The 17,563-nt window shown below is 39.6% G+C and overlaps 1 protein-coding gene and 1 long non-coding RNA gene across 4 annotated transcripts in view; one reads left to right on the forward strand and one right to left on the reverse strand.

Moving 5' to 3' along the window:
* The window catches only part of STK39 (serine/threonine kinase 39), a 268,447-nt gene that overhangs the window by 47,803 nt on the left and 203,081 nt on the right, over positions 1 to 17,563 (reverse strand). For all 3 annotated transcript variants that reach the window (XM_036995948.2, XM_036995950.2, XM_073241605.1), the window contains exons 15-16: positions 15,472 to 15,524; positions 12,552 to 12,620 (exon numbers count right to left, since the gene is read on the reverse strand). In XM_036995948.2, coding sequence (XP_036851843.1) covers positions 12,552 to 12,620; positions 15,472 to 15,524 — 122 coding nt within the window. The remainder of the gene's footprint in view (positions 1 to 12,551; positions 12,621 to 15,471; positions 15,525 to 17,563) is intronic.
* LOC140850505 (uncharacterized) lies at positions 1,145 to 10,536 on the forward strand. Its single transcript, XR_012133424.1, has 2 exons — positions 1,145 to 2,477; positions 10,119 to 10,536. It is a non-coding gene; the product is annotated as an uncharacterized lncRNA (long non-coding RNA).

Here is a 17,563-nt window from a genome sequence, read left to right on the forward strand (position 1 = left end):
TAAATAATTACAGATGTTAATGGCGCCCACACAGAGTTCTTAATTTCTATGCCATTCAATTTTTTCTATGCCAATTTTCTATGCCATTCAATGTTTTTGTTACCTCTACTCTTCAGAAGTTTGGAAAGCAATACTAGGAAAAGTATTGCATAGAGAATAAAGCCAATAAAGGGAGGGTTTTAAAAAAAGGACTGACCAATACTATCGGACAGCTTTACTAGTTCATAATCACTCTAGAAATCACTACTCTGAGAAAACACTGTCCCGGCTCTAAATCCGGGTTAGGACAAAGGTTAGGTAAACAAGAACTGATTTTACTATGCCCGTGTTCTGAACATGAGGCCACTTGAATGTCTACTTTAATTTAGGTGATTAGAGTATTAGTTCCTGAAAGAGAATTCACTAAATTCAACTGCGATGAATGGATTTGAAATGGTAAGTTTGCTTTAACCGGTTGTACGTGAATATTTTGTTGTCTGTGCTGTATTGTAATGATAATTGTTCTACTGGATGGATAAGACTACCTTAGCCCATACCGCAATTTGTGTGAGAATAAGGCAATATTATGAAATGGGGAATATAGTTCATCCTCCTTGGGAATACATATGAATATATATATATATATAAAACCAGTTAACCCAGTTAAAGAAAATGCCTGCAACTAGTGGCCAACCTGTGTCTTTCTTAGGAATACTAACTTCCCTTTGACAGAATAACTGGATTCAGAATTACTGAAGGTATCTCTAAAATTCTGATTAGCAAACATGAAATTACAAGTCACTTTTCAATGCCCTTGAACTTAAATGAACATAGAATGTTGAAACATAATTTCAGTTTTTATTTTTCGAGTCCTCCAGAGGTACTGTCCTGTCCGTCTGTGGCTCCTATTGACCTCAGTCAAATGGTAAATCAAGTCCAGGCAGCAAAGGGATCTGAGCCCACGCAGACTGTATGTTTAGACTCTCTGCAGAATGAATGAGGCTAAAGGAAAGCATTTACTTGCCCTCTGATAGGAAAAAGGCAGGGAAGGTGCAAGATTTATACTTCACGTACGTAAGAGACTGTATCGAAGCTGAATGAGTAGGAATAGTTTTCCTGAGTCATCAAGGCGATGGCTATTTACAAGGTCCTGTGCGATCATGGTCATCTTTCATACAGTTCATTATCTTGTACGTGCTGCGCCTCTGCCCAACATGTCCAGGCAAGATCTAAGACTTTACTCACATGTTTGTCCCTCACAGGGGCTTACTCTGCTTGTGAATCTAAATGAGGAGCCCTGTTCATTACTGTGTTTCTTTTTGGCACATGGATTTCCCTTCACAGCATGTCTCCCAGTTTCTCACTCCACTTACATTATTCCCGTGCATGGACTGACCTAATGTCTGTCTCTCCTGTTAGACTGGAAGTTTCATGGAGGCAGGAAGCCTGTCTATTTCCTCACATGGAGTACACCCAGCAGGGTAGATTAGATGCTTTATTTATTGAACAAAGAAGTAGGGCGGCCTCAGGCCCTGGATGGCCAAGCGTGGTAGAAGGCCCCTCTCTTCATTTCTGCAAAGAAGCAGGTCCCACTCTGGCTCAGTGACAGGAAACACCTGGGACCTTGTGGGCACAACACCGCTGTTGCAGCACTAGATCTGTCAAGCTGGCTGGCGATGCCAGCGAGGACTCTCCAGCAGGCTCTTGGGCAGGGAACAGGCAGGAGCCAGGGAGCCTGCCCCGTGGTAACCCACAGGCACTGACAAGGCGATGTGAGGGCTGCTGGGACACACCCTCTGGGCACGCCCAGTAACACCCCAGGGGAGTGTCTGTTAGCATTGGCTGAAAACTGTTTCATCTGCAGATGCTTGAATTCCATGGATATTTCAGATTGTGCCAAGAAGCTAGAGCTGTTATATTTAATTACTGCTAATTAACCATACAAAGCCACTGTTTCGAGTTATTTTAAGTACAGAGCTCTATATTTTTGACAAAAAGAAATCCTGAAAAAAATATCGAAAGTTAATTTCTCATACCCATGACTTACCTAATAAAAATTTTCCTGAGCACTAAAAAAAAAAAACAAACACCAACTTTAAAAAAGAAAGCCTGAGAGCTCCAGCAAGCCTAGTGTGCCAGGGGCCAGGAAGTCCATTAGTCAGAATAGCCGATGGCATTTCTATGCTTCCCAAGAGCAGCGCTTTCCCAGTCACGCCCACTAATTTGTACCCTCCCTTTCTATTAGACGTTGGATTTCCAGGGTACGCCACGCCCATCACTCAGTTCTACGAACACTGCAAGAACTGGCAGCAAAACAGTGAGAAGGATATGGGAGGCAACTCAGCCCACAGCGGAGGAAAGCAAGGCTCGTTAGCCTCTGACCCCGCCTAGCACAGAGGGACAGGGAAGAATTCTGAGCCCAGATCCATCCATCCAAAGAAGGAAGGAGTAATGAGCGTACTGAGTTTCTACAGACCTAACTAAACAATTACAAACAGGTAAGAACTCTCGAAATCTGTTACAAAGTAGCCCTCCTGGGGGTCTGTTACTGAGAAGACACTTTGAATCTGATGTCCTTACTCCAAGTACCAATGTCTCAGGGCAGACCAGGTTCCCTAAGGTTGAAGATGAAGGCATTTTGCTATTAAAAAATTAAAACAAAAATATCTGCCTGCCCAGTCTAATGCACAGCTCGTCTTCCACTTTCTGCCATAGTGTCCTCTGGCCAGAAAGTGTGGAGAGCCAGGCCCATGAGTTTGCACCTGTGGCTATTCTAGTGCTTTCTTGAAAAATCCTTGCTAGACGGCCCTATGGGTCATCAGCCATGGAATTCTCCAGGAAAACCTGAATTTATGGAATGCTAGCCATAGGCTACACAGTATAGTATGTACTTGTGATACGCATTAGCTCAAGAACAAAATTGGGCATAAATGTCAATGGAGAAAGTGTAAATCTAATGAAAAGGACACGTTTCCTAATCTATTATACTGTTACTGGCCAAAGTCTCTCCTTATTTTAAAGTGAATCAGGGAGAAAGCATTCTTATGCACCTTTGGGATGCTAAACTTAAGGAGTTCAAGATTAAGAACTAGGTTTTCTTACAATGGTCATGAAGGTCCTCTTTGCTGTTTTTTTTTTTTTCGTAAATAATAACCAAATGCCAGGTACAAAGTCAAATTTAAGATTATAATTAGACATGGAGCCAAAAATAGTGAGAGTAAGCCCACACTGTGTTAAAAATGTTGACCTAATTTTCTTTCTTTGTTTAAAAATTTTTTTTGATTGGGTAAACAAGGAGTTCTATGTTCAAATACATAGCAAATTAGCAGGCAGTGAGTGCCTTCTCTTTTATCTCAATAATAGAGTAAAAAAACAAAAACGCAGAGAAATTTGGTTTGAGATTAGATCTGCCTGCCAATCTGCCAGCCTACTACAAGCAAAGCTGGGCATGTACTTTTATCTACAATATTATAATGTGAATGAAATAGTTAAAGTTCACGGAAGCCCAGAGATTTCTGAAGTGGGTAAACACCAAACACACACAGTAACTAGATAGAGCCAGTGACAAATCAATCTGCAAATGGAACACAGTACTCAGGAAAAGAGCCATTTAATTTAGACCCTACACACCTGGTAATGTTAGAAAAATGTATAACATCACAAATATTCGGCTTCTTGTATCAAAGTAAACCTACTTGACTTTTGCCAGAAAGATATTCTCATTAAAAGCAGTGACTGGTAATTTGGGATTATTGTAATTCTAAAGTCAGAAAATTTGGTTGGATTCAATATAATCCCCAGGCACATCTGATTCTAGAGTCAAAAGACACATTAAAATAAGTTAAATAGGACAATTTAAAGAAATTGAAAAAAGCAAGACTCTACTGATTAGTGAATATCTAAGAGTAATCTACTAGCAAGCCCTTGCTTCACTTTAAGAGAAATTAAGGATTGATCTGTATCAGTGGTTTTAAAGGGATCCACATTCCTAACTAAATAAAAAGTATAAAAGTTAATTAGAAAATGAGGGTTTACAGCATGGTTTACTGGTACACTAATTCATAATCATGCAATACAGAAACTGAGAACACCTGTGGGGAAATTAAAGGTGTTATTTTATGTTTTAGACCTTCCTGCAAATAACATCTGCCCCCATTTGGAGAGGTAATTTTGAATTGCTTTTCCCCAATCCCACCAAATCAGAACGTCTTTAAAAACAATAAGACTGCCAACCCTTATCTGGATAGTCAATCATTTTCTAGAATTTTCAGGTAAGTAAGCAGAGAGGGTGGCTGGGACTGGCAGTTAATTCAGTCATGGGAGTGGGCAGCTCATTTTAGCTTCTGACTGGGTTTTCTAGGAAAATGTTTCTCCCATTTAATTCCCTAGAATGTTTCTGGGCAGGGTGAATATGGTCACCAGATCACAAAAAATGATACTCTGTTAAAAGAGAATTATATTTTGCTTCTGCCTGTCTGTTGCAATTAAATAAAACTAAAAATATGTTAACTCTTAGGTCTGCAACCTCATTAATGCTTTGTGTGTATGTGTACACACACGTGTGAGCTCCACACATCTATTCAGGCCTGGTTCTGAGCATTCCACAAAGGAAACAGTTCTTTGGATATTTAAACAGCAACATGGTGATTCTATCATCTCTCCAATGGGTTCAATAGCTGAATATTTTAATTCAGCTAGAAAGGGGAGTCATTTTTCTGAACGTATGGTACTTTTATGTTAGTCCAGCTTGTCACTCGTAAATACTTAAAAATAATTTTTGTATACTCATTTTTCATATTAAAATATTAAATTTTCCTATTTAAGGGATAAATACCTCCATAAAAGTTTAAAAAAAACATATTTGGGAAATCAGGAAATAGATATCTGGCAAACCAGAAAAATAGATATTTGGGAAAAATGAGTTATAATCAAATTGGCAGTGGCACATTTTTGAAAATGGTAACTCTATACCACATTAAACTATTCAACATTTATTTATGGTAAATATATACAAGGAAAGTAATTAGTAGCAGTTCTCCCAAGCCAGGAATCTCTAATTCCCTAGACGACTAAACTTAACATACAGACAACTTTTAATCAGGAATCACTCAACTGTATTTATTGACATCATTCAACTAATCCCAAGCCTGTCAAACCCAGAAAAGGCTTCAGGAGTTTTCTTCCTTTTTTATCATCTGTCATCATTTTAAAATCATGGTATGGTTGTGTAATAAAGACACTATTTTTTAATGAAAGGTTTCCTTCACTGAATTTCAACATCAGTAACATCTCAGCATCATCACTGAACTGCATATAAGAGAATATGTTCACTCTTTTTCCAAGACTTTCACTGCCAAAGTACATTGCTGCTCAATAAATCCTGGATCACTCACAACAGACTTACATATCCCCGGCTACAGCCAGGGTAACAAAGCACTTCACACATACAACCATATGCTCATGAATGAGCAAAGATAGTGGTGCTTGCATATGCTGGAGCCTAAAGACACTTTTCCGTTATATGGAAGTATAAAAGCTGAAGGCCACCTGGAGGATCTACTGCACCCTGAGCAGCAATAGCAGTTTTAATAAAAAAAAAGAAATGTAATGGCTCATTATCATAAAAATTTATACCACAGAGGCTCTACCACATATCTATACCATTTAGACACTCACAATTTTAAAAAGTTAACTGGCACAGTTTTAAAATACACTCCTAAAGGGAGAAGAGAATCAAATAAGGTAGAAAAACAAAGGAGATCACTGAGAGTGGAAAGAAGATACAGATGACAGGCTGAAACAGTCTCCAGAGGTTACTGCAAGCAGAAACTAAACAAGTGGCCATGAAATGCTACTGTGTATAAGAATCACCTTGTTAAAAATGCACATTTCTACACTCTATGCACAAGAATCCAGATTTTGTAGCTCTAGGCTGGAACCTGGAAATGTGCATTTTTAATAAGCACCCACGATAAAACTTCTGACTCAGACATCTCGGAGTCCACACTCGGAGACAAAGAGTGTAACTTCAGCAAGCGCGAGGGGACAGAAGGTCTTCTAGATCAACCACATTTTCTTCCTAAGAGGCAAGATTCTCAAGTCATTCTTTAGAAAGAGAGAAAGAAGGGGAGGTGGGGCAGAGAGAGGGGGGAAAAGAAAAATCAAAAAGAAAAATCAATCTTGATGGGGAATTACTCTTCCATTTTGAGAAGTTGCAACATTAAGTGTACCATCAACTCAAGCACTATTCCAGCATTAATGTGCCAAGTGGAATTAAATGTATTCATTTAAACATAGGCATGTTTATTAAGTGCCAGTGTGTGGTGAAGGGGGAAGACTCAACAAAACAGAAGACAGGTCTTGCCCTAAAGGCATCCTCACCTCCACACAAGGGGAAGGCAGGCACCAGCACGCAGCACGGGATGAAAGCCACATGGCACTAAAAATACAGTTGGCTCGCATTCGCCACAAGGAAGAGTTGCCCTCCAGAATCTGTTGAGGTGGGGACCAGCATCAGGGAAGTCTTCCTGGAGGTGGCATTTATGGTGAATCTTGAAGGGCAGACAGGTTTTGAATAGGATTCTCCCTGTGCAGGAAAAGAGCCCCTCAAGAACATAAACAGTATGTCAGAAGACCCGCTGAGATGGCTTATGAGTCTCTATCATCAATATCAGCTTCCTGCGCAATGATACCTAGTCGGCGAGGCTCAAAATCCATCAGAGGAAACCTGCACAAATAAATGCCGAAACACATTTCCCTTCTCAGGAAACAGAAATTCCGACATCTGGTCCTAAACTCCGCTTGAAGGAAAAAATGCACATACGTTGTTACAGAGCCGGGAAATGCTATAAAACCCCAGCAAAGAGCAGTCAGTAGGCATTTCTTTGGAAGACAGCTGCCAGGGACCTTCCTCTCCCACTCGCTCTTTGCTCGCTGCCAAACCCTGTTCTCCGGCTCAAGCTTTGCGGATCAGAGGCCAACAACTTCGCAGGAGCTACTGAGCAGGGCAGACAACTGGCTACTTTCGACATGCACTGGTGCGCCTTCTGTGGTGGCGGTTCTAACACTTACTCGGAGAGTCTCAAAATTATCAGGCATCACAAAGCCTGAAGAGAACTCAGAACTTTTGATGTCTTTTGTACATATGAATTTGGATTTTTTTTCTCCCCTGCGTTTCTTTTACAGGGAAAACTTCTGATCGGCTACATTTTAAGTATGAGGCAAAATAAACAAGTTTCTCCGCTGCCTTACTTTATCAGTGAACCCTGGGTTTCCTCTTTGAAACAGCTGGATTGGGGGCTCAGATCTGGTCTATTTTCGCTTATCAGCCATCCCAGCCAGGCAAGATACGCACATTTATACATGCATACCATCAGGTTCTGCATCTTGCCAAGTTAACTTACATTTTTTAAACCAACACCCAGCCAGGAGTCCTCGCCAATCTTATCAGTTTCCATTTACACAAGCCTAAAACTGTTCCCGGTTTCTTGCCTAAGGCTGGGCTGCCTTTAAGCACAGCTTAAGTGGCTTTGAGATTTCAGTCTACGTTACATTTCACTCTGCACTGCTCTGCGTCTGCACACAACCATCCCATCACTACACCGGGTCCTCTCTGCTTTGTGAAGGTGGGCACACTAAAGGGAGATCACCCTGAAGCTGGGTACTGAAGACTTCTTGTAATATATCTTTGCCACATCACAGGAAAAGGTTTAACATTCACTTTTCCATAACATACACTATTGCTTTTTCCAGGGTTTTTTGTGTGTTGCCTTAAGCATTTACTCCAATTCAAGAGAAAACTCTGATGGGGGAAACAAAGATTTTTAATCTACTTAAATGTTAGCTGTTTTATATTCTAAAAGCTAAAAAAATATACATATAAGAAATCATTCAAACCTCCATATGCCAACATTCTAAGCTGAACTGGACTATATTTTTGCACAGCCTTTGTTAAGCGAACATAATTTCACATTTATAAAATGCTACATGAATTCTGTACTCCTGAAAGTAAGCTTCTTAAAATACTGAAATTTCATACTCAAAATAGACTTTGTTTCTAAAGTAAATGTTATGAGATATCTATTTCAAAACTGTATTTGTTTATCTCTAAAAAGTGTTGACTGAATGCCTACTATGTGAAATGCATATGTGGCACTGGGAACATAGCAATTAATAAACAGATAAAAAACCTGGCCTTCAAGATACTTAATGCTCAAGAAAAAAATCCCTTGTAGTTACTGAAATAAATGAATGAAACATATAGCCTGTTAGGTGGCGAGAGACTGGGTAAAAGAATTAAGGAAGGAAGAGGTGTAGATGATGCAGACGGGGAGCAATTTTAAGTAGGCTGGCCAGGAAAGGCCCATTTCAGAGGCAGTGTCACATTTAAGCCCTAGGAGATGCTCAGGTGTACCTGGGAAGGGGCATCCCCATAGAAGGAGTAACAAATACTAAGGCCAGAATGGCTGGGGTGCAACGAGCTACAGGGGAGAGGAAGAGAGAGCAAAAAGGTTTGAGAAGTGACGGGGCAGATCATGGAATTGTAAGCCACTGGGATGTGGGATGGAGAGCCGCCAGAGGGTTTTACTTGAAACATTAATGTGATCTGGCTTACTTTTTATATTGAGATATAATTCACACTATCATAAAATTCACCCTTTTAAAGTACGCAATTCAGTGCTTTTAGTTGTCACAAGGTTGTGCAACCATTACCACTTCTAATTCCAGAACATTTTCATCATTACCCCAAAAAGAGACCCCATACCCCTTGGCAGCCAGTCCCCTTTTCCCTGTTCCCTGCAGGCCCTGGCAACACTCATCTACTTTCTGATTCTATGGATTTGCACATTCTGGTCATTTCACACAAATACAATCACCCTATGCGGCCTTTTGTCCCTGCTGACTTCTTGGGTCTCTGGCTGCTAGGATGAGAATAGGTGGAAAGGAGACAAAGCCAGAAGCGGGGAGGCCAGCACAGAGGTGGAGGCGATACTTCAGCTGAGGGATGAGGAGGACTTGAAATAGGATGGGAAGCGAGATGATGGGTAATGGCTGGATCTTGGGTACATCTGTACAGACTGGATGTCGGGTATGAGAAAGTAAGCCAAGGATAACTCTTGGGTTTTTGGCTTGAGAACTTGAGAAGATGGAATTGACGTCACTTTAGAACGCAGAGGAACTGGTGGGCTGGCTGGGAGCAGACACTAGGAGCTGGATTACGGAGGTGGTGTTAATTCAATCTGGGATACCTACTGGCCTTCCATGTGAAGATACCAAGAAGGCAGCTGGATATGAGTCTGGAATTCGAGGAGGGTCTGGGCTGGAGATCTGAATCTGGGAATCAGAGACTGGGAGGCGGTAGTACCACGGAACTAGATGAGCTCACCAAGGAAGCGAGCGATTAGAGAACAGAGAAGAGATTCAAGGCAAAGAGTCCTTAGACCTGTCAATGTTTACAGGTCAGAGAGATGAGGAGAAACCAGCAGAGTGAGGTGACATCAGTAACGTGACGGACCAAAGGAGTCTTACAAAGCAAATGCAAACACTTGCCATGCAGGGTGCTAGTGCTGCTGAAGTTCACACAAGGTGACGACTGAGAATAAACCACTGGACTTGGGAGCACGCAGGCGCTCGGTCACAGCCCACGACCGTCCACCCTCTCCTCCTGCTCACTGCCGGCCAGCCACACTCACTCCTGCGCTTGCCGCTTCACCCGCTGGGTGCGTGCCTTCCCCGGTGGGGCTTTGAGAGGAGCAAAGAACGGTCTGAGTGGAGTGGGGAGGTCAAAGCCTGACTGGAGTAGGGTCCAGAGATAATGGTAAGAAGGGAATTTAAGTCAGAGGCAGTTCTTTGAAGGAGTCTAAGTTTTCTAACAGGGTGGAGAGAAATAGCTGTAATGGGAGGTGGGGTAAAGAGAGGGCCGTTTTAAGATGGAAGAAATAAAAATAGATTCCTATGCTGAGGGGACAAATCTCACAAAGAAGGAAACAAATGATAAGGCAGCGAGTGGAGAACTGAGAGGTGGGTTAGAGGGGACAAAGTTAAACACATGTATCTGTTTCTTAAATAGTCAATGATTAAAATTTTAATCATCTGATGCGGGAAAAATAAGTAAGGACAGCTATTTTCTTTTTTTCCAGAAGACATGAAAACCTCCATCATTTAAAGTCACCTGGATTTACTTTTCAAAGCTGAAGATACTGGATGAATCGTACACAGAGGAGAAGGCCAGGGCCAGGCTCTGGGCAGGGAGTCCTGATTTCAAAGACGATGACAAGCGACAATATCCTGGAAACTTCTTTTGACCTCCTTTTTCGTCCATAATATACCCATTAAAACCAACTTGTCCTCTCTACCTTACAGAATTTACAAGCTGATCAGATGAAATACGCAAGCGTGACTCTGAGGTGGGACGTTCCTCTGAGGCATTTTTATTGACACTAAGATAAGGAAGAAAGGCACATGCTTCCTCTTACTCCAACGTCCTACACGTCAGCCCCAAGGAGAAAGAAGGCAAAATGGAAAATTCTGGAAAAGTAATTAAAGCATAGAAAGATAGATGTTTTCTAGTTATCTTTGTATTTAAAACATATTCATTAAGTTGTACATGAACTATGCCTTATTTTCCATCTTAAAAAAAATAACAAGAAATCACTGACTTTAGATTCAGCTGAGCCTGGGGCAATGACAGTAGTGCACTAGATCTGAGTGTGGCCCTCAAGCAAGACAATGTTAAAAGAAAAAGGTAGGACCTAGTATCTTTCCATGAATCTCTTACTCTCTTTGTTCCCTACCACTTGCCATGATCAACTCAAATCAAAGACTATTTGATCCTCGGTTTCCTGCCCAATAGGAAACATTAGTGGGTGTTTTAAAAAGAATTTACATTTTAATTTTTATCTACTAAGGAATTTTTCATTCTGGCGGCTTTGTGTATGGCCCATACACCATAGCTCTCTTTAAAGAAAATGTATCTTACAGGGTATCTTCATCTAGCCATCAACTTTTCTCCTTATTTCTTCAGGTAAACTAAGACACAAAGGTGTGTGCTTACTTTTTCTAATGTGAATGAGTATCTACCTTTATCAAGTAACTGTTAACAAAAGTTAAGTCTAAGAGGGAATTTATAGCAGATACCCAAGTTGAACTGACCTTTTTACTCAACTCCCTCTCACACGGGATCAGAAAACTTAGGTAAGACGTTAGCGGTCACAAGATCTCAAACACCATATAGGAAAGTGTGAAAAGACAGAATATACGAGGACACACACATCACTTTCCTTTAAAAGTGGATATCTATCTTTGTATACTTACATTTATGACATATTATTTATATATCAATAATACATTTGAAACTGATTCTTTAGTCAGAATTCTCATCTCCCACTAAAACCCCAGTTGCTCTTATTTAAACAGAATAAATTCACTTTACAATGGTGTGTGTTATATAGAGGTTCTAGGAACACAATACTCTTGGCACCTAACTACATCCGCCGCAAACTCTCGCACACTCCAGCATTTATCCGGGAATGACCAGTTTCAGCTAAGTGGTTTTTTTTTTAAGTTAAAACATACCACTTAAATGATTTCAAGCATCAGTTTTGATTGGAATATTTCTGAAGTTTTGTCATAATACAAATTCCCTTAATATGTTATTATAATAATTAACAATATAATTACTATGTTGTAGTTAACATTACTACAGTGTTAACTCATCTTGATTACTTAGGGTCAGCATGATGAATACTCTGTAACAGACTACATTATAAAATCTTCATAAACTCAGAATTTGCTGGGCATGGAACTATTTACCCTCCTCTTAGGCAGAACCAGGCTACACTTTTTCTCAGATGACAGTGTCTGCCTCTTACAGCTTTCTGCCTCCCTTGCCTTGTCAGGAGGCTACCAGTCATTTTCTTGCTCCTAGAAATGAAACACACATGCAGGCTAGTGTGCAGCAGGCTCCCCATCTCCATGCAGCTACTGTTTGATTCTAAAAGGGGTAGAAAGAGCTTCTGTCTCAAAATGAAGTGTCCCTGCGACAACCCAGCTTCATGGTCTTGCACAAAATACTGAATCACTTTAGAAATCTGTTGACTTTTGTCTATTCAATGAAAGGAATGGCCTGAATGATCTTTTAAGTCTCATCCAACCTTAAGACTTTATGATAAATCTCGCTAAGGGCTGGGAAAACTAACATCAAGGTTCATTAGAACTATATCGAGGAAGGAATAGAAAGCCTCTGAGAAAGGACCTCAGAGGATCCTGTACATTGGTGCATGGAATTTTAGTTTTGCTGTGTCACAGACATTTGAGTCTTCTAGGTTCTTTGCTATATTTCCAACAAGTGAGGTTCTGCATCAGATAAATCATGTCCAGATAAATTAGACAGAATTACATGAAGAGCTTTTTAAAAAATAAAATTAAATATGACTCTTAAATACAATTCTTTCATATAAAAGAGCAAGAAGAAATTTTCAAAAACCCAGAGTAAATTATTCCTTCATGAAAACTTGTTTCTAAATGATGTCCATTTGATGTATCAAAACACTTCATACTAAAAAATGATTTACCTATAACTACGTCATGCCCATCAACCAAGCCAGCAGAGAAGAGCTCCTGAGAAACACCATCTGCCGTGTCTGTCCAATTACATAATGAATATGTATTAGTAACAATAAAATAAAATAACAATAAAAAGCAACAAACCAGTTCAATGTAAAATACATATCTTTCATTTATGAAAATCATGCTCATGTGTTTTAAAATTCAACAATTCTGATTCTATCAAGAGGAGAAATCAGAAGCCATGTGAAATACATTTTGCCATATACAGTTTGCATCTTGCTATTTATTCAACAGAAGTTGTATAAAATTATTGTGTCATTTCTGGTGAACCAAGAAACTTTCGCCCTTTGGCTACTGTCTGAATTAATGCTCACATGCACTTCTAGAAGTTAGCTCATAACTGGTCCCTGTGACACTGCTTTTCTTTCTTGCCAAGGTTAATTCCAGCCATCATCAATCCTTTTCTCTCATGAATAGCTACTGAGTCAGAATTTATGGCAAAGGTTGAATAGGTAGCATTTGATACAAGCTTATATTTGGTACAAACAGCCTATGAGCTTGTTGGACTATTAAGAAGAGCTATTTAAATTTATGCTATTAAGAGCCTCCTTTAACATGACATTGATCATTTGATAGCAACAGATTCATTCTCTTAGAAAATGTGGTTGAATAAAAGAATGTAGTTTCTCAAAGATAAGTGACAGGAATTAGCAATCTCATAAAGATGGGACTGAAAAGGCTGTAGCAAGTGAATATAACTGAAATAACTTAATTGAAAGGTTATGAAGGAACATAATAGGGAAAGTCTGTTTGAAGACTTTGTAAAAAGAAATTGATAAATTGCAATGTGCTCAAAATAACCATCATGAACCCTTGTATTTACAAGGAAGATGATGTGGTCCCAAAGGCCTTCTGATATTCTCACAATCATCCAGAACCAGAGCTGGATAAAAACAAACTGGCTCAACAGCGGTAACAACCTCGATGAAAGTTTGACTTAAATGTCTTCCAAAGACAGGAAGGCACTGCAAGCAAGTACAGCCGCTGAATCACCTAAACGGAATTGCAGTTCACTATGCTAAAGGATGCCCTCAGCACAGACAAGGTTCCCCAACTACATCTGTGTTGGCTTGCGTGTGTGTGTGGTGACTAAGTCTGAGTGTGCGTGCGTGTGTGTGTGTGGGCATGTGCGCACACACTCGTGTGAATTATGTAGCTGAAGGCACACTATCTTCCACAATCCCTGGGCTTTAATGTGTTGATTTATCAGCCCAGTGTCTGATGCACAGGGATTTCTCATTAAATGGTGTAGCCGTGATGATGAAGCAGCCAGCAATCATCTGAAAGGCACCTTCCTTAAGTTTCTGTGCACTTTCTCACTTTCACACATGGCCCAATTTCCCAAACATCCAATAAACATTTGGGAGTCAATGTATACTCTTTGTACTTCCAGAGAAATTGTGGTATTCTATCACTTTACTCATTCAATTTCATAATGAATGAAATAGAATTAAGTGAAAAAAAAGGTAAAGAAAAACACAGGAAACTTACTAAACTGTGCAATTCCATGTAAGGTAGGCTTACCTGGGGTTTTGTACTCACTGTTAGAAGTACAAAAACACCTTAAAAATTCTCTTAGGGATAAAAATGATCCCTTAGCATGGAACCTAGGGTAGCACAATGAAGCGCTCTACTCTGAACATGACTCAGCTCTGTGAAGCTGGCTAGAACATTCAGCCTTACAATCTCAATATTTTGTTTGGCTAGCAGGGGTTTTTTAACAAGTGAACCTGAATGTATTGAGACAGAACACTCTGATTTCCTGAAGCCCCTGCAAGCATTCGAGTTTCTAACTACCCGGTGATAAACTAGCAGGGAGGTCAAAGCAGTTAACTCACTGACAAGATACAAAGCTAGAAAGTTTCAGGTTTTCAAAATTCTAGCAAATATGATTTATGTAATCAAATCAAAATTTACATGAAATCTAGGACATAAAATAATTACAGCGTGTTATTAGCTTATATGTATTAACAGATACAAATATATGAGATGAGTATACTTTAGGAATATACTCAAGATAGACATCAAGGCTGTTTTCATGTACATAAAAATCTGAAACCAGAGGCCAGGGAAAACAGTTAACAGTCTTATTAGCATTAGCATCTGATTTTCACTTATCTAGGTTGTTCTGGTCATAATCTCAATAGTGAAAATAGCAATTTTTATTTTAATAACTAGTCTTGTGGTCTCCAAAGGCTGTTCATATATGTTATTTACCCATTAGTAAACCAGAAATTACTTGAGATTCTCTGGCATAGCAGCACTTGCCAGGTGCTAGAGATGTCAAGAAGTGAGACATGGTTCTATCACTTCCACAGATCTGGGAGCTTAAAGAGCAACCAGTCTGGCCTGTAAGCCATTTTAATAACTATTTAAAATATTGAAATTATATTACGTTGCAAGACTCACATCGTTCCTACCACGCTTAACAGCAGAGGCTGCAGCAATTTAGAGGCTAAGACACTCCACAACATAGGCTTTGTGCTATGTGAACTAGGAACAGACGCAGTGCCACGTTTTGGTCTGATGTCATTCATTACTTGACCCTCATTAGGGCTGCTGTATGTTGCTGATTACACTCATCATGTTCTCTAGGCCCTACATCACTATGCACCTCTTGTCATGGTTGAGCTAATGCATTTAATTTATATGTGTATACATACTGTGGAGCACGTGTCACTGAAATTCACAGTCAGTATAGCTTCGTTTGAATTCCCCACAATTATCACAAATTCTTCCTTTCTTCCCTCCCTCCTTTGTTTTTAGAGAAAGCATTTTTGAATAGCAAATTATAACTACACACTTGCAATCAATTTCTGAAATGCTCTTTGCAGCAATAAAACACTAATTTCAATTAAAACTTACCTCTTCCTGGAGTAAATTCAAATCGTATGTCATTAAGTTCCTTTCTGGAGTTTCTGAAATACATAACATAGAGCACATTAAAATCTAATGAAGCAGAGTTTAATCAAACCAAATGTATTCCGATTTTTACAAGATGCTACTAATGCACAGAGAGCATTTTACAGTCTGGGTTACCTCCAAATGCTTCCTCATCTGGGAGGAGACAGTTATGACAATAATAAAAGGAGAAATTTATTGAATTGATTGAATTAACCTTATAAAAACAGACTCATATCACAAAACTCCAAAAATAAAATGTTCATTTTATAAGTTCCACACTAAAGCAGTAACTTTAAATATAACTTCATAACTAAAATTTTCAAAAGCCCTTACAGTAAATAATACACATTTTTCATATTTTACCTGGGAAATGGCATTTTATCAAATTATTTTTAGGTGAAAACAAACAGGATAGATACTCTTAGTGATGAAGCTCATGACAGCACTTTGCTTAAATCATGCGAAAACAAAAATAAAGTACGGATTTTGTCATAAAAAATTTTATCCAAATAGTAGGGACCACTGAATGCTGTGAAATTACCCACTGAATATATTAAGCTTTAAATATAAAATGCTTCCATTAAATTTTTATGCATGTATACTTCAAGAATTAAATGACACTGGGGAAATATGGACCATGTAAATATCTAAGATATGCATTTTCAATTCATATTAATTTCAAGAAATGATAATAAGGGACAGTGAGCTGTAATTAGAATGGTTTTAAATTCTCCTAAGAACAGAGTAACTGTCAACAGATGCCAGAATTAGTTAATAACAACACCTTAGGTCGTCAACTATTTTTGCTCAGCTGCCAAAGGTGTCCAAGACAGACACAGACGGCCCGAGTACCTACTCATGAACCTCCTCCTTCGGTGCTGGCGGTCCGCTCTACAACTCTGGTAGGGGAATATCTCCTGGCCTCTACGTATAGTGACCAAATCATGAGGCCAGTCTCTGGGCCCTTTTTGGTCCACAGTCTGACTTTGGTTCTTTAGGTCATACCACATCCTACCACACTAAGTGCTAGGAGGCCCAGAGAGGCGACAAGGGCATGGTACCTACCAACAGACAGCCCTCCCCCCGGTACCTGCACAAGCTGGCCTAAGTCTGACACCCTTCCACAAGCACAGAAGTAAAGGGTCAAGAACTCAAGAGACACCCAAGAGCACTTAAGGGCCTTGACCCACTCTGCATCTCTTCTCAGGTGTCTCCACCTTGACTTTATCATTACTCCTCTCAGAGACAGAAAAGGACTAGAGCATGTTAGCAATTCCTGTAGCTGGGCTTCTTTTAGGACCTTCTGAGAATGTGAAAATTGTGAGAACTGTGGACTCTCACTCTAAAAGTGTAGACACATGATGGACATAGGGAACTGCAGACAACTGTACACGGTTCAGAGATCATCTTGGACCCGAGATAAGCAACTCTGCCCTGCAGGTGGAACAGGTCATGAGCAATCAGTGCCTCTAGCGGAAGGACTGCTGGCACGGGGCGTTGTTTCAGCAGCCTGAATTTTCTTCATCAACTACCTATGTCATCACACATTTACACAGGGCTTTCCTACACCTCCGCAGTCCTCAGATGTTCTGGTCTTGGCACCCCTTTAGGTTTTTAAATGCAATTAAGAAGATTTGTTTATACTGGTTACATTTTTCAATACTTATTGCATTGAAAACGAAAACATAAATTTCAAGACACTTATTTGAGAATGACAGTAATCCATCACCTAATAACATAAAAAAATTATTTAATGAAATTTGCTTTACAAAAGAAAAATCAGTGAAAAGCAAGTGCTGTTTTCTATGTTTGTATAACTCTGTAATGTCTGGCTTAAAACAGATGGATTCTTTTATTTGCTTCTGTATTTAATGTTATAATATCACATGCCATGTAGCCAGCCACTGCAAAATTCCACTGTATGGTGCGTGAAAGAATGAGAGTAAAAAGAGCAAATGATTTCTTAATATTATTGTAAAAATAGTTTTGACCTCTTGGGCTCCTTGAAAGGGTCTCAAGGACCCCCAATAGTTGCAAGACAACACTTTGAGAA

This window comes from Manis javanica, chromosome 7 (assembly GCF_040802235.1).
Source record: "Manis javanica isolate MJ-LG chromosome 7, MJ_LKY, whole genome shotgun sequence".
NCBI classification, from domain to species: domain Eukaryota; kingdom Metazoa; phylum Chordata; class Mammalia; order Pholidota; family Manidae; genus Manis; species Manis javanica.